Raw genomic sequence first — 24,339 nt, forward strand, 5'->3', positions numbered from 1 at the left:
GTTATTAAAGTATCATCAGGATGGGTTCACAGGTCTTCTGGGCTCTTCGATCCCTGCAGTGCTGCCTCTGGGATGAAGTGCTGAGCTGAGAACAAAATGGCATCGACCACATGGCCTCTTTATACCCCCTTCCTAGCCTCTTCTGGTCTCAGCCGGTCACCTGGTCCTCAGCCTCTCTCTGCTGGCAGCTCTTGGGTCTCCGCCCTCCTGCTTTAGGTGTGTCCTTGGGCCATCAAGTGCCATTGTTCCACAGGGCTTCACTACTCAGCCTGTCCATAGCAATGCTTAACCACATTCAGAGAAATATTCAGCTTCCACACAGATTACAGATTCCTATCTACTCACACAGACATTATACACTCACATAAATAGTGTACACAGGATCAGCAAACAACAAGCTCCCATTCAATACCCCACATGGCTCCCTTTTATACCAATTTCTGGGGCCAACACCCCCACCTAGGGGTGCAGCAGTGATCTGGCTGCTTCCCTCCAATTTGGTAATGTGACAGTTATATAAAGCAGGACTGAAATATCAATCCACATTGACAGATGTTGGAAAGAAGCCCTACAGGTAAATAATGATGGGGAAATGTGTGTGTGCTCTCATTCTTTTCTTTGTAGAAAGTGGGAAAAACTATTTTTGCATAAAGGTCAAGAGCCAGCTGCACACTGGAGAGGTCTGGCGCCTATGGGTGGGAGGCACCCTCTTCCTTTCAATTGGTGGAGACGCCACAGATCTGCTGTAGCAATTAAGGTGCTGCAATAGCTCTGTCTGCTACTAGGTTCCCCCTTTAAAAGGTAGCTCTGATGTGTGGTTCTGCATAGTAATGGATCCCTCAACCTTCTTCAGGCCTCTTTTCTGACAACACACAAAGGGCCCGTTCTGTCTTCCCTCTCAAAGTTCCTGCTCCTCTAAAGCGAGGGAGCTGGCTGGGCGATCTCAAGGCAGGATTTTCATTAGTCTGCATATCTAACATAGTGTAGAAAACATGCAGAAATTTGAAGTACATGCCTTTTTGTGTAACGTACATATATAAAAATGGAGATAAGCCTTGATAACTTGATAACTCTGACCAGCAGACCAGGGAGACGGGGAGCAAAGCCTCGGAGGATGCCTGGACTGTCCCGCTGCGGGCGTCCTCTGCAGCTTTGCTCCGCGTCTCCCTGGTCTGCTGGGGGGGTAGGTAAAAAGCAGTGGCTGAATCAGGACGCCTGGGGCAGAGTAGCTGGGGTGCTGCTGGGTTGCTCCAGTAGTGCCGAGGAGCGGCGCTACTGGAGCAACCCAGCAGCACCCCAGCTGCTCTGCCCCATGTGTCCCCAAGTCAGCTGCTGCTGAAACTGACCAGCGGCTGACTACAGTAAGCCTGAGGCAGAGTTGCTCTGCTCCCGGCTTCCTGGAATCAGCTGCTGATCAGTTTCAGCAGCAGCTGACTTGGGGACGCCTGGGGTTCTTAAGTTGAACCTGTATGTAAGTCAGAACTGGCATCCAGATTCAGCCACTGTTGAAACTGATCAGATTCAGCCGCTGTTGAAACTGATCAGTTTCAGCAGTGGCTGAATCTGGATGCCAGTTCCGACTTACCTACAGATTCAACTTAAGAACAAACCTACAGTCCCTATCTTGTACGTAACCCGGGGACTGCCTGTATAGAATGGAAACGAATGGAACCAACTTTCACCTAAGGAATTTTTCATACTTTTTGCACCCAGATCAAGCAACTTTCATTTTAAAAAAAGTGCAGACCTAAAACATTTGTAGTTCTGAGTCTGGAGAAGGGGTGTGTGTGAGTGTGGGTGCACATGCTCAGTTTCCTTATACCTGCATCGCAACATGGAGAGAGTAGAGCTCTCCTTTTCACATTAGGATATGAAAAACTTTGACTTGCGTGAGACAGGGTGGGGAGAAGAAAGGGAGAACAACCCCCTCTTTTCTGTAACCCTCAGCAAGCCCCTTTCTCAGCAGTGTGTTCAAATGCAGTACTAATAGCATAAACCTCAATCATACTGCAGCTGTAGAAGGGCATCTTGTCAAATATGAGAGTCATAAGCTAAATTTCAGGCTTTGGTGAAAAGCTATACCAGACCATCAGCCATTTCACCTGCTGTGTAAAGTATCTCTCTAGTCACGCTGCCCCTGGAACTAGGATACTGTTGTGATCCACTTGGGCTTTGACTGTGGAACAAGCCACATATAATTATCCTGCAAATTGTGCTAGACCATCTACTTTCTTTGGCTGTAATTTCAGCATACTGTTCTTCAATCCAGCCCTTTACCATCCTGAACCTATGCATTTGGGGGAAGACAGGGTAGGAATTTGAGGAGAAGTAGTTGTGACCTTGTACTACTCACTGTACATGACATAGTAAGACTTGGTCCTATTTTCGAGATATGCAAAATCTAAGCTCCGCCAGAAAAGAATAAGGGTATGTCTACACTACAGAACTAATTTGAACTAACTTAATTCAAATTAGTTAATTCAAAATAAGCTAATTCGAATTAGTGCATTTAGACCTAAAAACTAATTCGAATTAGGGTTTTGCTAATTCAAAATAGCATGTCCACATTGAGTGGACCCTGAACCGAAGTTAAGGCTGGCCGGAACCAGTGCCGGCAGGGGATCAGGTTAGAACTTGGAGTCTGGAGCTGCTGCCTCAGTCTAGCCGAGGGCTGTGCTTAAAAGGACCCGACTGCCACCCCGGACAGACAGTTCTCAGGGTTCCCCGCTTGCTTGTCTAACTCAATGAGGGACAGCAAAGCAGTCCTGTCTTGGAGTGCCCACACTGGGCACATCACAGCACTTGGCCATCAGCCCGGCTGCACTTGCCGCAGGCTGCCATCCGGAGGGGTCAATCGGGAGGCTGTCAGGATCCAGGAGGCCCTGCAGGAGAGCTTCCACCGCAAGGAGCCTGCAGAGCCACCCCAGTCCTCCCCATCGGGGGCTCGTGCCCCATTCCTCCCTCACCTCCTTCCACTTACCCCTCCCTAGCCCCCCTTCCTAATGTAAAAAACAAAGGACACTGTTCAAAAATAGAAACTCTCTTTATTTAACAAAATGGGGGGAGGGAGATTAACCTCTGGGGAGACTGGGAAAAGGAGGTGGGAGAGGGGAAGAGAGAGGGTGGGAGAGGGGAGGGGGAAACCAGGGAGGAGGGAGCTGGAAGGGGGGAGCCAGGGGAAGAAGGAGGGGAATTATAAAACTATGGTACGCCATATATTCAGTACTGTGTACAGATGTGGTCTCCTCACCTCAAAAAAGATATTTTGGCCTTGGAAAGGGTTCAGAAAAGGGCAACTAAAATGATTAGGGGTTTGGAACAGGTCCCATATGAAGAGAGGCTAAAGAGACTGGGACTTTTCAGCTTAGAAAAGAGGAGACTGAGGGGGGATAGGATAGAGGTCTATAAAAGCATGAGTGGTGTGGAGAGGGTGAATAAAGAAAAGTTCTTCATTAGTTCCCATAATAAAAGGATTAGAGGACACCAAATGAAATTAATGGGTAGCAGGCTTAAAACTAATAAAAGTTCTTCACACAGTGCATAGTCAACCTGTGGAACTCCTTGCCACAGGAGGCTGTGAAGGCTAGAACTGTAACAGAGTTTAAAGAGAAGTTAGATAAATTCATAGAGGTTGGGTCCATGGCGTGCTATTAGGCAGGGGGTAGGAATGGTGTCCCTGGCCTCTGTTTGTGGAAGGCTGGAGATGGCTGACATGAGACAAATTGCTTGGTCATTGTCTTCGGTCCATCCCCTCCAGGGTACCTGGTGCTGGCCGCTGTCGGCAGACAGGCTACTGGGCTAGATGGACCTTTGGTCTGACCCAGTACGACCATTCTTATGTTCTAAGCTCAGGGTCGGGGGTCTCACTGGACCAACTTGATTTTCACGCAAACCTGCTCCTGGGTTCGCATGTGGCCTTTGGTGGCCAGGCTGGCAGCTCTCCTGCCCTACACGGCCGCTTTCCTGTGCCTAGTGTGGAGATTATGGAAGTTGGAGGCCTCCCCACAAACCTCGGTGAGGTCCACGATCTCCGCACTAGACCAGGCGGGCGCCCGCCTCTTGCAGCTCCGGGAAGGCTCCTGGGAGCTGCCAGCCTGGTCCTGGGAAGAGGCGGAGAGCTGGGTGGCAGCTGGTGGCTGGCTCATGCCTCGCCAGGTGCAGGGTCTGCTGGCTGGGTGCTGGCAGGCTTGCAACTGGCACAAGCACTGTAGCCAGACCGTGCCCCTTTAAGGGCTCCGGGGCCGGGAGGGGGGGGGGGGCAGAAGAATTTCCCTGGTTTGGCTCAGAGTGGCCACCAGGGCAACCTCGGAAGGGCTAGCCTCCAACTAGTTCAAATCAAGTGGCTACACAGCCCTTAATTCGAACTAGGCGTTACTCCTCGTAAAATGAGGTTTACCTAGTTCGAATTAAGCACTTTGCTAGTTTGATTTAAATTTGAACTAGTGGTTTGTATGTGTAGCCCCTATTAAAGTTAATTCGAACTAATGGCTGTAGTGTAGATATACCCTCAGGAACGGAGGCAGGTGGAGATTAAGGGACTTGTTTGAGGTCATGCTGGGAATCTGTGGCGAAAGGGGAAATGAACTCCAGTCTCCTGAGTCTCAGTCCAGCACCTCAGTCTCAAGCTCATCTTTCCTTTTAAGTGCATGATGACAAGCATTAATGAGGCTCTATGATATCCCTGCCGGGAGGTGATTAAGGACACTGCAGAGAAGTGGCACTGTGTGCGCCTTACTATATAAAGAGCGGGGGGGAGGAGAGAAGGAGAGAGAAGCCTGTCTTAGGTCACTCAACTCTCCTCATCCTCTGAATATCCACCTAGCCCAGCCTTAGCCCTTCCACTGGGATCTTGGACATCCATTACTTCCCAGAGATCTCAGAGTTCTTCCTGCTTCTCATACCTCCTCCGGCTAACATCCAATCTCTATTGTTTCCCTACTAATCCCAGCAGTCCCATTTTCCCTTATGAAGTTGCTTGCAAATAATTCAGCCATGAAAGAGTTAAAAACACCATGCTGAAAGTTGGATCCTGTGAGGTGCCTTTTATTTAGACACACTTCCTTAAGTTTTCAAAACAACGTAAAGGGAATTAGCCATGCTTCTCCCACCACATTTCATGAATCATTCAACCTAAATCCCCATGCATTGCTTTGTAACTGTCTCCCCAAGTTAATTATGTCTTGCACAATCCATTATGTTTCTTGATTTCCTTTCTTCAGTAATGGAAAAGAGGAGTCTTTAGGTTCAGACAAATTCCACATGCCAAAACAAACTAAATGCATTTATTAATGTGCAAATTAAAATTATTTATGTTGAAATCGCCTGTATGTTGTTTTCCACTAGAACTGCCTTAAAAAAAATAATTGATCAGCATCACTCAGAAATTGAACAAAACAGACTGTGTCCTAGAAATAAAGTTAGAAGCAAAGCAGTTAAAGCCAAAAACATAATTCCCTAGCTAGGTGTTGAATGCTAGCCACACAGGAAAGAAACAAAATTGAGCACTAAAGTAGGGAAATGATACTTTGCTTGGGCAAAGGTTTCTTTCTGAGAAGCTCTGACTAATTTTTTTCCTGTATATTTGTACGATGACAAATTCTGTCTTCTCATCCAATTTTTCAAAGTCTGCGTCTTTTTCTTTTCTAAACTTTCAGGTGTGGGCCTTTCGGCAGATTTTCCAGGCGAGATTTTTGGATGGAAAGTTTTGCAGGCACGTGGGATCTGCTAGAATGGATTTTACTTCCAGAAATTCTGAAGATTCTTGTGAGACTGGCAAAACTTTTCTATAGGCAAGATCAGGAACAATCAGAATGTTTTAGTCAGCCCCACCAACATCCTAATTCTTTCTATACTCTTGTGAAAACAACTGGGAGATACATCGAAAAACCACAGGGAAGGCCGTGAGAGAGTGCATAAAAAGCTTACTCTTCTGGTGTATGCTTTTTAATTGTAAAACCAATCGTATGTATCTATTTTGCTACATTCATCTATATTTGCTGGTCATTACTGTAGAGTATTTTTCAGGCTTCACTGTCTCTTGGCCAAGTTCTTTCACTGACACAGGGCAGTGTAATCAAGAACGGAATCTGATCTACAGTTCTGTGAGAGCTGTCCAAGTATTGTCCTTGTGTCAAGTTTGAGATGCCTCTGAAAGTATGAAAAGGGACCACACCTGTCAAGCCTCTACAAAAATGCCAATTTCCAGCCTGCTCTAGATGTGCGTCAGCCAATCGCAAAAAGACTCATTACATTTTCTTATGATCGTCACCTTGTAACCTAACTCCCAAAATAACTTGTTCGAAGGTTGTGGCCATTTCTAGCTGTGTAAACTTGTTCCACAGCCATCTAAGGTTCTTTGCAAATAAATGTTTGAAGTAAAGGGCTGAAATTGAAGTGTCCTGCTGTGTAGATCTTTTATCTTGGTACTACCACTCCCATTCCTCCAGCACTTTTTCTTCCCCTCCAGTTACCCCAGCCTTCACTGATTGGAGCTTTGCACAGAAAGGTTCTTTATCAGTTATGTTGTAAAGAGATTTGAGGGCCCCCTTCATCTCTCTTTCCAGAGCAGCTATAGAATTAATCCAAGGGGGACAGAGACCATGTAATAAGTGCAGGAAATAACAAAAAGAGATTTAACCTGGAGAAATAGATGCAAATGCACCTGAGAGAAACTACTCAGAAATACAGAGACTATATCCAGTATGCAGAAGATAGGTGCAAAGCCTAATACAAAAACAAACCAATAAACCAACCTTAAAAGGTAATGGTGAATAGTAAATTGAAGATCTTGCAATGCTATCTGGTAGCATGCTTGCAGGCTGTGGAAACAGAAGTCTTACATCACAGAAAAGGAAAGTCCCTTTCTGTAGAGTAACATAATATCAGAGACAAAATACAGGACTATGTAGCACTTTAAAGACTAACAAGATGGTTTATTAGATTCTGAGAATCCAGATGTATGTGCAGTATTTTTTTTCTGTGCATTTATTGTGATCTCATTGTGGTGTCCAGGTATCAATATGAGGTGACATGTCATAAGGAAGGGAATTAAGAGAAGAATATACATGTACAGTCTGGCAACCAGCAACTGAGTATCTTAAGAACATAAGAATGGCCATACTGGGTCAGACCAAAGGTCCATCCAGCCCAGTATCCTGTCTGCCGACAGTGGCCAATGCCAGGTGTCCCAGAGGGAGTGAATCGAACAGGTAATGATCAAGTGATCTCTCTCCTGCCATCCATCTCCATCCTCTGACAAACAGAGGGTAGGGACACCATTCCTTACCCATCCTGGCTAATAGCCATTAATGGACTTAACCTCCATGAATTGATCTATTTCTCTTTATGTAAGGACAGTAAGATATTCTCCATCTTATTCTCTATCCCTTTTTTAATGATTCCTAACATCCTCTTTGCTTTTTTTACCGCCACTGCACACTGCGTGGACATCTTCAGAGAACTATCCATGATGACTCCAAGATCTGTTTCCTGATTAGTTGTAATTAAATTAGCCCCCATCATATTGTCTGTATAGTTGGGGTTATTTTTTCCAATGTGCATTGCTTTCATTTGTCCACATTAAATTTCATTTGCCATTTTGTTGCCCAATCACTTAGTTTTGTGAGACTTTTTTGAAGTTCTTCAGTCTGCTTTGGTCTTAAATTTTTATCGTGAGCAGTTTAGTATAGTCTGCAAACTTTGCCACCTCACTGTTTACCCTTTCTCCAGTTCATTTATGAATAAGTTGAAAAGAATTGGTCCTAGGACTCGCCCTTGGGGAACACCACTAGTTACCTCTCTCCATTCTGAAAATTTACCATTTATTCCTACCCTTTGTTTCCTGTCTTTTAACCAGTTCTCAATCCATGAAAGGGTCTTCCCCCTTATCCCATGTCAACTTAATTTACGTAAGAGCCTTTGGTGAGGGATCTTGTCTTCCTGACACCTTCTTTGAGAAGCATACTGATTTGGCCTGACTGGTCTATGTTTTACCACTGTTGTGCATTGCATGTGTGTTAAATGGTGCCAAATATTCCAAGTTTTTCTAGCTGCATAACCCCGAAGGAAGTTTAAAAAAAAGTCGAGGCAGAAGTCTGAGCGCACACAGTCTCAGAACTCACAACAGCCGGGGCATTTGCTTGGCTTTTTAAGACCATCTCCCTGTTCACTACGGTAAATATGGAAGGAGAAAAATTGAATTGCATTGGAGAGAACAAAATCTCTAAGGGATGCCTACCATCTTGACTTACCAACACTACCCTCGACCTTCCTAAATAAAGCTTGGATGACAGGAAACTTGCAGTATCTTTGCCCTCAATTCAGTGCTGTCCTCATCACACTGTTCTAGGAAGTACAGGCACGTCGATGACTAGGCACAAGCCCAAAGGGTCAGTGTGTTGCCTTCCCTTGCTTTATAGTCATAGTAACATGTGCTTTTAAATTTTAAGAATGACATGTTTTCTGGTCTTCACTACCATTTAAAAAAAATAGAGAAGAAACTGAATTACTTTCCTTCATTATATTGCATTTGCATGGGATTTCCAGCCTCTGCTTTCATGTAAATAATAATCCAGCATGGCTTGCCCTGCCTTACCTCTAGGCCAGGGCTACTCAACTTTAGAAGCCCTAAGAGCCACAATGATACTCACAGCACATGCCAAGGACCACAACTTAAGTCAAATGTATGCAAATAGCTTATTTCACACTAACAGGCATGAATACACAGGTTAAGGCAAGACTACGCAACACACAGGCCCCTTTTAAGTCAGTTCTGCTGATATTAATAAAATGCAATATTTACCCGCTTTCCATCCATATGACAGCACTTTTAATGAGCAATGACAGTCCAGGAATGTAACTAATAAAATGCATATCAACAGAAGACCATTATATTTACTACTTCTTTATTTTGGCTCCCGCCCGCGGGCCACATCTTGAGCCTCGCGTAAACCCAAACCGCACCACGGGCCGCAAAAAGACAGGCTGCGGGCTGCATTTGGCCTGTGGGCTGCATGTGGCCCTTGGGCCACATGTTGAGTAGCCCTCTACTAGGCTAATGCCAAAAATAAGGGCTTCATAATAATAGCGGAATACATTTCCCGATCCATTAGAGAATTTGGCTTTTAGTTCTGGAATTTAATCAGCTCATGGAATGTGCCTCTGTCTGGAAATGACACAGAATAAACTACAGAAAAATATTTTTCCTTTGACCCACTGTTTTCTGTGAATAGTCTGGTGCACTGTCCTTTAAAACCTGCTCCCAGAATGCCACTGTGAAATGGAAAAGATCGACAGGGTCACACTTACGGTATTATATTGGCAATATATGTACATTCATGAGACAACAAAGGGGTTAAATGATATAAAACCTCAAGGGGATCATTTTTACTAGGGTCTGTCCCCTCTGGTAAAGATGGGATCTCTATTTTATTTCCCCAAAGTTGAGGGGGTATTAGGTTGTAGCATTTTGAGCTGCTCTCATAGCTACCTTGGATAGGCCAGATTTTGTTTTCAAAAGTAGATTGAGTGTAGGTTTCTGAGTCTCAAGACTTATCCTTATAAGGACAAATCACTTTAGAAATAGAAAATGAAATAAAAACAATGTTAGTGCTATTATAAATGTTTCATGACCAAGATCCGTTTTAAAAATAATGCTTTTAAGAAAACGTCTCATTGCCACAGCATTAGTGGCAGAACAAAGAACCTTCTTATACAATAATTGAATAGTTTCCATGATAGAAAGACACAACTGAATCTAATTTTTATGTAGAGTTTTTATTTTGTTTTATGAGACTTATACTTTGCATCTCTCTCACTACACCATCCTCATGGTGAAAAGATTAAAGAAAGCTTGTTTGCCATTTGCCTGGCAGCAAAATACATAGCAGCATTCTAAGCACTCTTGTTTCAAAAGCAATGTTTTTTATAGTAATGTCATAGAGGCACAGAGAGGACAGGGCCTTCAGGTTTCCAACTCTTTAACTGGGACAGGATGCTGAGGCACTATCTGATCCTTAATTCAAAGAGGATTGTCTTCTCTTTAGCTTCTCCCTCTTTCACAGATGCTTAGGTGGCTTTAAGAGTGTCTGTTTATATCCCTGTTTTTGGGAAAAGCACACACCATAACCAGGACCCTGGACTGAGCTGAAGCCCAAAGTTGGACTCTGTTTATCTTCTACTGTGTTATCTTACATTCTGATCACAGTATCATTCATCTGGTATGCTGGGGGATTTCATTGGCAGCAATGATGTCTTTTCTTTTAGGCTATGGCTAGACTTCACAGTTTTTCTGGGATACCAGAGGTATCCCGGAAGAACTGTTCTGCATCCGGGGAACACATTTGCTCTTCTGCTTTTTTTTGCAGAAGAGCAAATGCACTCTTTCAGAAGCCCCTGTATTCCTCGTTTCACAAGGAATGAGGGGGCTTCCGAAAGAGGGTTTTTTTCTGACATTTGGCCCAGTCTAGACAGGCCAAATGACAGAAAAGACTCTTCCAACAAAAAGAATTGGAAAAAGCTATGCGAAATGTGGAGCGCATTTTGCATAGCTTTTTCCGGGAAAAAAAAACCAGTGTAGTCTAGCCGTACCCTTAGTCTCTCTCTGCTCATAAGCAATAACTGCTAGAGAGAATAACTTTTTTCTTCCCTTTGAGTAATAAAACAACACGCGTGCTTTGATGGTTCATAGCATATGAATAGATTCCTTACCAAACTGTTTCTGATATTACCAAGTGACTCAGTTAATTGGAATTGTCCAAACAGTGGAAGTGTTACCAGGAAGTATGGCAGGAAGAGAAACTTTGTAAATATAGTCCTGCCTGTCCTGCTTTCTCCACTGTGCCCACCCAAGGATGTCAACACAATATATCTGTGAGTGCCTCTAGATGGTGTTTTGTTGGCATGGTGCAAGGCTAACAATAGACAAAGACCAGACATCAGGGTGGAATTACCCCTTGCAGAGAACTGGTAATTTTTAAATGTACATTTCAAAGATGAAATGTGATAATTTTATGGCCCTTAAAAATAAGTAATAAGCCAAGTGTCTAATCTGCCTGTTTCTTCAGAGTCGTGTTGTTATGAATGGAGGAGGAAAAACCTTTACATTTAAAATAAATGTTTAATATGTTAGTGGTGAGAAAACAGATGACACTGGAGGGTGTGAACCACTTGTCTCATACTGTGCCCAGCTTATCCATGTTGTACCTCTTCCTCTTCTGAGTAACCTCCTTCTGGTCCCATATCTGATGGAGTGACTACACTGTGCAGTGAAACTGCTGCCCTTCTCACTTGCCAATATAAAGGAGTTCTGTGTAGTTATTCAGGGGATACAGTCTGATCTCAGACTAGTGGATTTTACACAATATGCTGCAAAGTCACCCATTTAGCTGAGACTGAAATTAGGCCTTTTGGTGAGTGCAGTGAGAATTCCCTCACCTTAGCAGGTCTAGCTAATTGTATGCTCTATTTTCCCCCAGATTGTGATGTACATAGGTCAAGTCACTAAGGACATCCTGAAGTGGCCTCGTCCTCATTCACCTCCGGTTGTGAAGCTGGAAATGAGAGCAGAATATGGAATGCCATCCACCCATGCCATGGCAGCAACGTCCATTTCCTTCACATTGTGTATTTCAGCAGTCAACCAAAACGAGGTAGGGAGGAACAAGCACATGTCTGATCCCACTGAACTTCAGTGAGCATGAAAAGGTTCAGTGCTTTTGCCCACCAATACTGCCATGCTCACTCATGCCTACCTTCCATTGTTGCAATAGGTTAATACTAGGTATGACAGGAACAGTTGTGGAAGTTTTCCCAACTCAACAGGGATGGCGCTAGCTCTGTCATTGCTGAGTTGTAATACTGTGTGACGCTTCAGGGAAATTTTCTGTTTTCTCACTAAGTATTGGCCACTCAAACTGCAAGGCTCAGAAAGAACTCTTCACAACAGTCATGGTATGAAATACGTCTTGTATTGTACAGTTACACTGACATAGTTACTCAGGAGCAACTGTAGTGTAAGCACTCAGTGGGTTAAGAATGTTCAACATTGCATGGGAGGAACTGCAAAGGGGAGCTCTGTATTGCCAGTGACAATGAGAATTTCAGTTGCACAGAAATATTTTTGTGAAATTTCTCTAAAAATGTAATCTCTTAATGGTCGTGTTGCACTTTTCAGATTAATAGTGTATAGACTGTTTTAATCACTGTTATTGGAAAATATTACCAAAGCCTGACAGGCAAATATCACTGTCCAGTTCACTGCACAGATACTATTGTTGTGGGTTACTCAGAGAATCTTATCAAAAAGACTCATTTGGAGAGTGAGACTGTGTGTAGATTTTTCTCTCTTTGTTACTGTGTACTTTTAAAATATTGACAAGCACTCAGGAAACTTGCTTGAATAATGCTTAGTGAGGGTGTATGATCAATGTGAGCATGAGGCATAAGCATGTCTTTCTTCTTGCTCCACTGAGGACATAATCTTAATATAGTGACCAAATTGGCAAAGCTGCAGAACACCTGCAGATTCCATCCATAATAGGGAGTTGTGAGGTCAGTCCCTCAGAAAAGCCATCCATGTGGTACTGATCCTTTAAAAATAACAAAACTGTTGGAAGCTTAGGCTCACTTAGTATAGTAGCAAATGTGAAGTTCTATGTAACATGGCTACCTGGACTTCATAATGACAGCATGCCTAAACCTCTGGCCTTACTGCTACTAGACCCTTCTACTTGAGCTAACTGAAAACTTATTAAACTGTTAGCAATAAAGGGCCACGGCAACCAGTTAGACAATCCTGACTCTGCCAGATGGCAGTACACATCCATATTAGCTTATTCATTACAAGTACTTTTTTCACTCATGTGAATTTGTGCACTAATACTGCACCCTATAAATTATTGCCCTCCCCCCCCCTCCCCACCGTGATGTAGAGCCCCATGACACCCTCCTCCCCGGCCTAGTGCCTGCTGCTTCTACAGCAAGGTGACTCAGTGCCTGACATTCCATGACCCAGGTCATGACATGTACTTTGAAAACCACTGATCTAGAACTTCAATTGATCACTTTTCTGTACCAGCCCTGAAATTGCATGAGGAGAAGGGAATAAATTGGGAATATTCTATTTAAGAGGTAAATCCGAGGCACAGGAAAAGGAGGGGAAAAGAGCATTAGAGGAAATCAGATGAGTATGTGTAGTCATAGGTCATGCTTTCCACAGGAGGGTCTTGGATACTACAGTGAGTGTTAAGGCCACATATGTAAACATGCAGCTCTTCAAAATCACTTCTGATCTAACCAACCCTCTTCCCATCCCATCCATCCAGTTGTGGGACTCTCTTGAGTCACTTGTGCCAGTCAGATGATTTTTGTTATGCAGACACAAACCTCCTCTAGGAGCTAAAATGAGGCCATCAGACTCATTTTCATGGATGATCTAATCCAGGAGTTGAATGAAGGGGTGAAAGGCTAATACATTAACCTAGTTCTCTACCAAGCATTTCTCTCTTTCTATAATCAAAAAATTCTTTACCAAGTTATTTAAAATAGCTGATTCTATGCTGAAAAGGCCATTTTGAGCAAGAATAAAGCAAATAACCCTTATATAAGCCCTAGATGATGTTTGGTTTTACAGTTAAAGCACTCAGACTGGATTACAGTTTTAGACTAGCCATTGATCCCCTCCCCCCACCTGAGAACTATTGATCACACCATGTGTCATACTCTAGGGCAGGGGTGTCCAAACTTTTTTCAAAGAGGGCCAGATTTGATGAAGTGAACATGCGTGAGGGCCGACCATTTTGCCTGACATTCTTTGAACCATTAAAATTAAATGCAAATTAACTATTTTATGCAAAGTTTATTGCAAACGGCAAACGACATAACACCAACTATACATGTTGTGTCCAAATATATTTATAACTGATTTAGACCAACTGACATTAACTGAGATTTTACAATGTATTCATCTCAATTGAAAAAAAAACTTGCCTACACTAATGTGAAGGGTGAAACTGAGATCTGGACTGCAGCACATAGGCTAGGTCTGGTTCAAAGGCAGTGGTTTTGATGCGCAAAATGTCACGCAGGTGAGAGTCACTTAGTCTTGTCCTCACGCGGTTCTTGTTAAAGTTCATAGCAGAGAATGTCTTCTCACACATATATGTTGAGCCAAACAAGCTCAGCATTTTCTTAGCCAATGTTCGAATCTCTTGAAACCGGCTCTTATCCAGTTGGCGGTAAAAGTTCACAAGAGAGAGCTGTTGGTGACAACTGCGTAACTCGCTGTCACAATGCAGCTCAATGAGCTCGAGCTGCAGCTGATCTGGAGCATCCTCGGGGTCAACAGAGAATGGAGAGGAGAAAAGGCTGATCTCCTTTTCAATAGCTGCAAAGTCCTGAAAGCGCCGTTTAAACTCCCCAGCCAGAGATGCAATGTCTGCTGCATACCTGCTCGTTTGCGCACTGATATTGTCCTGTGGAAAACTGTTCATTATTTCCTGCAACGCTGAAAAATGTATGGTATTGGGCTGTGTTTGTGACAACTGCCTTATGAAAAGTTGCAGCTTTGTCCCAAAGGCTTTGAGGTGTGAATAAAGCTGGTTCACCGCTGCATCTTTCCCCTGAAGACTCGTGTTCAGTACATTCAGATGCTTTATGTCAACTAGAAACCCCAAATCAGCCAGCCAAATAGGATCAGATAGTTCTCGCATTGGTTGTCCCTTTGTTTCCAAGAATTCTCCGATTTCCTTTCTGAGAGAGTAGAAACGCTGCAGTGCAGACCCCCGACTGAGCCATCTTACATCGTTGTGATATAAAACATCTTCGTATTCAGCCTGGATGTCCAGTAGAAACTGTTTAAACTGGCGGTGGCACAGGGCTTTAGAGCGAATAAAATTAATAGTCTTTAGCACCGGTTTCATAACATGATCATATTTGAGATGTTTAGCACAGAGAACTTGTTGATGAATGATACAATGGAGTTTAATAGCTTTGCCTCCTTCTTCGATCACCTTGTTACAGATTAGGGTTGATAATCCACTTTGTTCACCAACCATGGCAGGTGCCCCATCAGTAATAATCCCAGTAACTTTGTTCCAAGGCAGTTTCATGTCATCTATGGCGGAACTAACAGAAACAAATAAATCTTTTCCTCTTGTTTGGTCCGTGAGGCTCTGGAGGTCAAGTAGCTCTTCAGTCACATTCATTTCATCGTCCACCCCTCTCATAAAAATCAGCAACTGGGCTGTGTCAGATAGGTCCGTGCTTTCATCACAGGCTATTGAAAAAAAGTCAAAATCCACTCCTTTGGATGTCAACTGTCTCTTAATATCTGATGAAATCTCTTCAATTCTCCGTGCTACAGTGTTACGAGCCAGGCAAATGTTGGCAAACTCTTGCTTCTTCTCGGGACAGATATTCTCAACCATTTTCATAATGCATTCTTTGATAAAGTCACCCTCAGCAAAAGATTTGCAATTTTTAGCAATTAACGTTGCCACCTCATAGCTCGCCCTTGTGGCATTTTCATTTGACTCACGGGCTCTTATGAAAAATTTCTGTTGTGACATTAAAACAGCTTCAAATTGCTTCAACTTTTCACTGCGGTCGTGCCCTGTAAGCTTGTCGTATGTGCTATGTCTCGACTGGTAGTGTCTCTTGACATTAAATTCCTTATAAACAGCCACAGTCTCTTGGCATATCAGACAAACACAGTGATTCTCTATTTCAGTGAAGAAATATTCCACTTTCCACCTGTCCTGGAAGCGGCGGCCCTCACTGTCAACTTTCCTTCTCTTATTTACAGTCGCCATTTTTTTAAATTGACCAGAAGGGGAAGGGATCATGTGAGCGCAGTGCCAGAGGTTTAATACACTGCCCAAGTAATACACTGCACTAATACACTGCCCAACAAGAATTCTCTTGCCTTTGTGGCTGTTTGTGGCGAAGTCTCTAATGATAAGCTCCACATGCCTGAGCCCGTTTGTGGCGAAGTCTCTAATGTTCGCAGCTCCACGTGCCTGAGCCCGCCAGGAAGCTGACAGTGCGCAGGGCCAATCACAGTTACTGAGATTGATCAGCTGCGGAGCCCGTCCCTGATCTCAGCAGCTGCGGAGTCCGTCCCTGCACTCTCAGCCCCAAGGTAGAGGGCCTGCAGGGTCAGAGGCGGGCGGAGAGCACAGGGCACGCTGGCTTCACGGCGGCCCGGGGGCAGAGCGAACCCGTAGCCAAGCGCGGGAGTGGGGCTGCGGACGTGCCCTACATGGAAGACTTTAGGACCGCAGCGGCCGCCATGGATGGCGGCGGCGCGGCCGGAAGCGGCGCCAGTTCAGAGGAGCGCCGGGGAGCCAGGAGAGGGGGAGGAAGCGGGGGCTGTCCCCGCACTCTCAGCCCCAAAGCAGAGTGCAGGGGCAGGGTTTGGGACCGCGGCGGCAGTCCGAAGCGGCGCGCTGCGCGCGCCAGTTAAAAAAAGCACCGGGGAGCCGGGAGAAGCGGGGGGCCGTATTAAATCCGACCGCGGGCCGCATTTGGCCCGCGGGCCGGACTTTGGACATGCCTGCTCTAGGGTTATCACATTTCCCTCTCACCCAATCTATGCAAACATCACTGATCTCTTGAACAGTGTCCTGTGCCTTATTTTTTAAAACTTTTTTATTTCTAATGCATAGTCACTTAGTGCAAGAACTACTAGAGTTTGTGGTGATCTTTCATTGTACGTTCAGAAAATAAAAAACAAAAACAAATGTACAGATGCCGTATCATCCATGGCTCATTTATGCTATCCTTAGACCTACCTTCCAAAAGGGAGTCTTAAGATCTTCCACAGCCTGCAGGAAATAAAGTAGCTTGTATTGTAAACACAGTGCTGCCAATATTCAGCCTGAGAGTACCTGGTTGGAAAACTCTGATACGCATTAGATCTCAGGAATGTTAGAACTTGAGATCTGATTCTAGAATACCATGTGGGTGTTGTCCATTAGATAATTTATTGTAGGTATTTATAGAAAATATATGAACTTAATCTGAATGCCGGAAACCTTTCTTTCTACAGTATCAATTTGTGCTAGGACTAATGGCAGCATTTGTATTTTCCACGCTGGTGTGTCTCAGCAGGCTTTACACTGGAATGCACACTATACTGGTAAGGATAAAGATATACTGTTCTTCAGTCTGTGTTATTTTACTGGCACTTTAGAATCTAAGCACATCTTATGAGTGAAAAAGCTGACGATATTTCTGGCTCCCTTCCCTGCCAACCAGAGGGAAAGCTGGCATTTTTATGTAAAAAATATTTTAAAATATTTCTTTTACATACACAGAAATGTAGGAGTGTGAAATAGAACTGAAGTGACTGTGCAAAAATGGTACTCTTTTAGGAGTGGTGGGACAAAAAGGTGGATTTTCAATATTCAAAGTGAAATGCCAAGCAAGTGGTGGTTTTCACTGGTCCTGCTCCCACGAAGCTCTGTTTCCCGTGGTCATAAGCTACTTCAGGGGTGATGTGTGAGGGGACATAAGGGGATACATGCCCCCCCCCCCCAACACATTGGTGGGGCAAGGTATTGGCCAGCAGGTGACAGGGTCAGAGTCCTGCATCACTTGAGGGAGGGGTAGGACCCCCCTCCCCCGCCCCCTCACCTGTAGGAAGCAAAGCTTCCTGCAGCTGCAGGAGCAGAGTGAGCTGGGGCCAATGAGTGTGAGGTGGCTGGACCCCTGCTGCTGTTGCCAAACCTCCAGCCCCATTAGTCCCCCTGGACCACATTGATTGGGGAAAGAGGGGGTAGGGGTGCAAAGGTGGAGCATGCGTGGGGAGGAGGAGGAGCACGGGCAGTGGCGGATATAGGGCAGGGCGAGCGGGGCGGCTTCCCTGGGCCCTGATTCTCAAGAAGCCCTGCGCATGCGCTGTGTCAAAGGGGGGGCCCCCGTGAAATTGTGCTGGCCTGGGCCCCGCAAAATCTACATCCACCCATGGGAGAGAGGCAGGGCTTAGATTGGAGGAGAATTGTCCCATCCCTTCCCGAGGCTGGAGGCGGTTCATTAGGCCAGTGACACTCCCCCCCACACACACATCTGTCACCCTTCACCGGTTGCCCCTGAGCTACTTTGCATTGATTAACAGTTTGCACAAGTAGAAGTTGGCTGTTGACTATCCCAATACCTAATACTTCTGGAGGGGTGTCAGAGCTAGCCACCTTGCTTATTCCATGCACAAAGCACTATGAACTTCAATTTAAGAATGTTCCCAAATGCCTTCCTCATCAATCACAACCATTAAACATCCAGGAAATTGCTAGTTAAGCAATATTTCCACCCAAATTCCTTACCGCTCCGCAAATACATGCTGTCCAGCTCCATGAGAAACTCCCTTTGAATTCCAGCACCTATCCAACCATAACACACATCCAGTTTCTTATAATCATACACAAATGCGTAGTCTGAATTCTGACTGCATGTTTTTCCAAAAATGAAAAATGACTCGTACATTTTCCTCTAGAGAGGTAGCTGAGTGTAGCTTAAGTTAGGGTTAAACTTGTGTATTTGAACACATTTGAAAAACTGAATGTGTGCACTTTGGCTGGTGAATATGTAACTGAAAGGGAGTTTGTTATGCAGCTGAGGCGCTTGGTGGAGTGTGAGGTATTGTGGATAAAAAGGCAGGCGAGTTCAGACTGGTGAGAATGTGAATGTTGGTTTAATTGTTGATGTCCTGGACATTCAGTGACTGAATTGATAGAAAATGTACTGAAGAAAGTTAACAGTATGATGGGTGTGGTAGTTTCACTATTGCATTCCAGAAGTATTAGATAGGGTTTAGGGATGTGAAAGTGTAACCATTTATCCGGTTAACCAGTTTGCTTGGGCTCATCAGTTAACGTGCATAGTTACACATAGTTCCTTCACCTCAACCTCAGCCTTCAGAAGCAGCAGTGGAGGGGGGAGCCTGTGCTTGCATGAGGCCAGCTTAAAAGCTAGCTCCCCGCATACACCAACTCCTGGAGAGCCAATTGCCGCCTCCCCTCCCCCCACCCACAGTAACTGTGGAACTGCTACATTTTTCACTGGTTACATGTTTACTGTAATAAACAAATTTTAATATCTCTAGTAGGGATTGGTTTAGCAGAACAAAATACTAAATCAGTGAGGCTATGTCTAGACTGCAAGCCTCTTTCGAAAGAGAGCGACTAGACTGCACGTTGAACTTTCGAAAAAGTGGCTTGCTTTTTCGAAAGAAAGCATCCAGTGAGTCTGGATGCTCTCTTTCGAAGAAGCCCTATTTACATCGAAGAACGCCTTCTTTCGAAAGAGGAACTTTCGAAAGAAGGCGTTCTTCCTCGTGAAATGAGGTTTACCGCCATCGAAAGAAAAGCCGCGTTCTTTCGATTTAATTTCGAAAGAATGCGGCTTGAGTCTGGACGCAGGGGAAGTTTTTTCGGAAAAAGGCTACTTTTCCCGAAAAAACCCCTGAGTCTGGACACAGCCTGAGGCATTCTGGACGCCTACTTCTATTTCTTCAGTGCAGGCAGAACGAGTTAAAATTGCTTATGTATGTGGAGTTAAGTTAGGTTATGACATAAGGGGCAGAGCACTTTTCTGTTAAGGGTACAATGTAAACCTTAATGAAGGAGTCATTAGGAGCCCTTTATAACAACAGGAAGCTTTATAGTAATTTGTATGTGATTATCAGAGATGTGCAGCACTTTCCTAAATATGAAATTCAATGAATGAAAACATTTTCAGTTTACATAATACATCATTAATAGTATTTGAATAAATATTATATTAGTTTTAATGAAATATATTCTGAATTATGAATAAAGTAATTACATTAGTTGTAATGATGATATAAATCTGATGCATTGTAAAAGACAAATTCCTAATAAGATGATGATTATCCATGAGATATGGCCTGACCTTTTTTTCCCAACCTTATTGCATCAAAACAATGTCTTTAAAAAGAAAGAGGATGTTTCCAATCTAGTTTTAACTAGTGACCCTAAGTCAAACCATACAAATTCTTAGCATATTTCCCTTGGTGTCCCATGATAATGAAAGAGACTTTTCTAAATTCAGATAGCATTTATGATAAAGAAGAAACAGCCCTTCGTGCGCCTATTTCAGATTGCTTCTAAACCCCCAACTCCTTAGTTTAACAGCGAGAAACGTATTTCAGTAAAGCGTCTCATTAAAAAGATCATGGTAGTGAATGGAGCTGAGGAAATAATTTATAAGAATAATTATCTCACGAAACAAAATACAGGACTATGTAGCACTTTAAAGACTAACAAGATGATTTATTAGATGATGAGCTTTCATGGGCCAGACCCACTTCCTCAGATCAAATAGTAGAAGAAAATAGTCACAACCATATATACCAAAGGATACAATAAAAAAAATGAACACATTTGAAAAGGACAAATCACATTTCAGAACAGAAGGGGGAGTTCACAATTTATGCACCCATTATTTATATCTCCTATTGGAGTAGTATGTAAGGAAAAATAATTTACCTTTAGACTTTTCTGTAAGCTTCCTCTAAAAACAAAGTAAATAATTTACTTTGTGTAAGAAATATAGATTTAGGATTGATGTTTTTATTGTTCATTATATAAACACAAACACATAGATGTGAAGCAGATTGTTCTGTAATTCACATCCCACAGCCTGCACCTATCATCTCTATTACATTTTTTTAACAGCCCTATTACTTCTGAAGGGATTTTAAATGCTTTCTAAACTAACATACAAACTATATGTCAGGGTCATTTTACCCACCCTGGAAATGTTGGCCAATATTTGCTGCATATCATATTTGTATGTAGCAAATATTGTTCAACATTTTAGGACAAGCAGTGTAGCAGAATATCATATCCAAACAAAACCATTAGAGGAATTGAAGTAAGCAGAAGAATACCCAAGGGCTGTGTCTACATTGGCACCCTTTTCCGGAAAAGGGATGCTAATGAGACCAGTCGGAATTGCAAATGCCGCGGGGGATTTAAATATCCTCCACGGCATTTGCATGAACATGGCTGCCTCTTTTTTCCGGCTTGGGGCTTTCCCGGAGAAAAGCGCCAGTCTAGATGGGATCTTGTGGAAAATAAAGCCTTTTCCGGAAGATCCGTTATTCCTACTTTCAAGGCTTTATTTTCTCCGGCAAAGCCCCGAGCTGGAAAAAAGCGGCAGCCATGTTCATGCAAATGCCGCGGGGGATATTTAAATCCCCCGCGTTATTTGCAATTCCGACTGGTCTCATTAGCATCCCTTTTCCGGAAAAGGGTGCCAATGTAGACACAGCCAAGATGAAATAGGATTAGCTTTCTTGAGACATGGGTTTCCACCAAAATAGACCTGAAGAAGAGCTCTATGTAAGTGCAAAATCTTGTGTCTCTCCCCCAATGTAAGTTGGCCCAATAAAAAATTATCACAATAGTAATAAATATCTTTTTACACACAATGTTGAGATTTTGGAAAATGCACTTGCTTTCAATTGTTTGTTGCTCATATTTAGAAGAAACTCCTGTTGATTCTGGGTAACATTTTCAAAAGCACCTATATCACTTAGAAGCATAAGTTCCTTTTTCAAAAATGATTTAAGCACTTAGGCTCCTAAGATTCATTGAAAGGTTCCTAAATTATTCAGGTGTGTTAATTTTTTTTCTCTATATTATTAGCCTTTGGGATCAAAATTTAAAACTTTCTCTGTTAACAGAGAAAAATCATGTATAAGTTAAGATCTTTGTTACGATTTTAGAGGGAATTCAAACTTGTCTGTCATACAGTAATTTTGTGTGTGTGTGCATGCTCATGCACATGCATGTAAATCTTTAGTTAGTCATAATGTGGGGCATACAGAATTAGATCCACCAAAAATGTATACTTGAAAAATCATACAGCATACTTAATTTTTTAAAAACTGAATTTCCCTGGGCAAAAAGGAAACCAGCACTCTTTTATTCCATTATAAAATGACTGACAAAATAAAAGTGTTCACAAAGGAAAACTTTAAGTCAGTAAATAGAGGTTCCCTGTTCAGGCATTATTATCCAAATGTAAACAGTCTTTAGTGATCATCTAGAGTAGGTAGCAAAATAGGTATTAACTGGAAAGAGAAGCTATTCATATGCAAAATGGATGGCTCTTACCATATACTTATTTCTATTACTGCTGAATCCTTTTTACACTGTATTCTTTTTAGAATTAATGAATCTCTGACTCCATATAGAAATATTGAAATTCACAATCAGATTTACACCACTGAGGATTTGGGGGAGTAATGTATTTTGTAATTATAAAAAGTTTTTTGGACTTAAATGTACTAACAAGCCCTATTGTTCTCAGAGGGGTAGCTGTTTTAGTCTGTAACTGAAAAAAACTTAAAAAACAACAAAAGTCCTGCAGCACCTTAGAGACTAACAAAACATGTAGATGGTATTGTGAGCTTTCGTGGCCCAACCCACTTCTTCATATGACTGGAGTAAGGGGTCCAGGGTACAAATAAACAGCAGAGAAAGAGAGGGTACAAGGATGAAAAGAGAAGGAAAAAATAGGAAAAAATATTGTCAATTAGAGTGTCTGTGCTAAATGAGGCTAATAGACTGGACTATAAGTACCTGGTGCTTAGCTTTTTATGTCATTAAGGTGTGGAATGTAGCAGTCCATCCAGGTCAGGTTTTTGTTCAAACCTTGATTATAGGTGTCAAACTTGCAAATGAAACCTAGTTCTGCAGCTTCTCTCTCCAGCTGGTTTTTGAAATTGCATTGTAATAGTATAGTCACTTTTAGATCCATTAGTGAGTGCCCAAGCAAGTTAAAATGTTCACCAACAGGGTTCTCTGTGTTGGTTTTTTTATGTTCTTAATATTTGACGTTTAGGTGATTAATTAGCTAATTAAAAAAGTCTGGGACCAGGCCTTGCTGCTTCACGTGGCTCCCCTTGGCTGGAAATGGTGAACTGGAGCCAATGGGAGCTGAGAGGGTCCGTGACTATGGACCCCTTAGGTAAACAAAGAGGCGCGGGCCCTCGAGCAGTTCTCTCAAAGTGGGCCCACGGCTCACTTTGGGGAATGCTGTTCTAAATGGAGTTTGCTCAAAAGCAGTTCACCTATAAGCTCTGACCCAGCATAGAAATGTTCAACTGTAAAGAAATTCTTAGAAAGCTGTGATCTTGTTTGCGCTGTTGCACTGAGTCTGTAATGCGTGCGGGCTCTTTAGCTACATAATAACAGGCCTATGTTTATGAAGAATATAATCTCTGTATTGCTTTTAGAGCTCCATACCTGCAGCAGGTTGCAAAACAACAGTGAAAATGTTTGTCACAGGATAGCATGTGTCTCCTTTCCTAGTATCACTGTGGGCAACAGCTTTATAAAAGTCTTCAGAGCAGCTTATTTATTTCAGTTTATAAATTAGGTTTTAACCTCCATGGTCCTGCCTTAAGCAATTAGCTAACAATCCAGACTTCAGTAAATGCTATAACAAGAATTCTTATGCGTTGTTATTGCCTGAAGGCTCCTACACCAAGCCAAACTAGAGAAATGCAGCATTTAAATATTTTACATTGTGTATCATATCTCTGTGGTTGTTTCCTCCCTCAAATTTAATAATATACAGTTTCTTTTGTTAAAGGAACCACATAACTTTTCTCTTGCTTGTGCAAACTAAGAAATCATAATCCTGTTGCTATGGAATGAAATTAGCTGTGGGATTATGGGTGGAGAAATATTTGCATTAATAGAAATCTGCTGTTTAAACTTGTTTTAATAGAGACCCTGAAACTGTCATGCAAATAGATTCTTCCATTCATTTATCAGATGTTAACTGGCCCTCAGAAAACAATTGTACAAGGGATAAAATCTTGCTTACGCTACTCAGGAGGAAAATCCACTCTGAAGTCAAGAGGAATACTCACAGGCATGATGCAAGAAAAATTAAGGCTAATGTATAATTTGTTGTGTCTCACACAAAGCTGTGCATCTAATCTGTGTTTATATATCCACTCATCAGCACAAGAGCTAAACTCTGGCTACAATTTAAGTTTAACAATGAATTAAGCCTGGAAGAGGGACACAGTTTTACCTAATATATTCTTTTGTTCAGGGAAAGGTTTCTTTCTGTCACCTCAGTATTGTAGCAAAACATAGCTAAAGAAATGGGGCTTGAAATGTGCACTGAATGTGGCCAACCTGGTGTTCATTATGATTACCGGTAACAGTGTTAGAGCACTTAGGGTCTACAAAGTTCTGCCCATGTTTAGCTGAATATTCTGACTAGGGATGTACACACCTAGTTGACTACCCAATAAGCATATGGTTATTGGGTAGTTGAGTAGTAACTTGACTAGTC

The 24,339-nt window shown here is 42.9% G+C and overlaps 1 protein-coding gene across 1 annotated transcript in view; it reads left to right on the forward strand.

The window, feature by feature from the left end:
• Positions 1–24,339, forward strand: part of SGPP2 (sphingosine-1-phosphate phosphatase 2) — a 75,926-nt gene that overhangs the window by 50,265 nt on the left and 1,322 nt on the right. The window contains exons 3-4 of the mRNA XM_075937541.1: positions 11,475–11,648; positions 17,048–17,137. Of these exons, the coding sequence (XP_075793656.1) occupies positions 11,475–11,648; positions 17,048–17,137 (264 nt within the window). The remainder of the gene's footprint in view (positions 1–11,474; positions 11,649–17,047; positions 17,138–24,339) is intronic.

The sequence above is a fragment of the Pelodiscus sinensis genome, chromosome 10, assembly GCF_049634645.1.
Source record: "Pelodiscus sinensis isolate JC-2024 chromosome 10, ASM4963464v1, whole genome shotgun sequence".
In the NCBI taxonomy this organism is placed as follows: Eukaryota; Metazoa; Chordata; order Testudines; family Trionychidae; genus Pelodiscus; species Pelodiscus sinensis.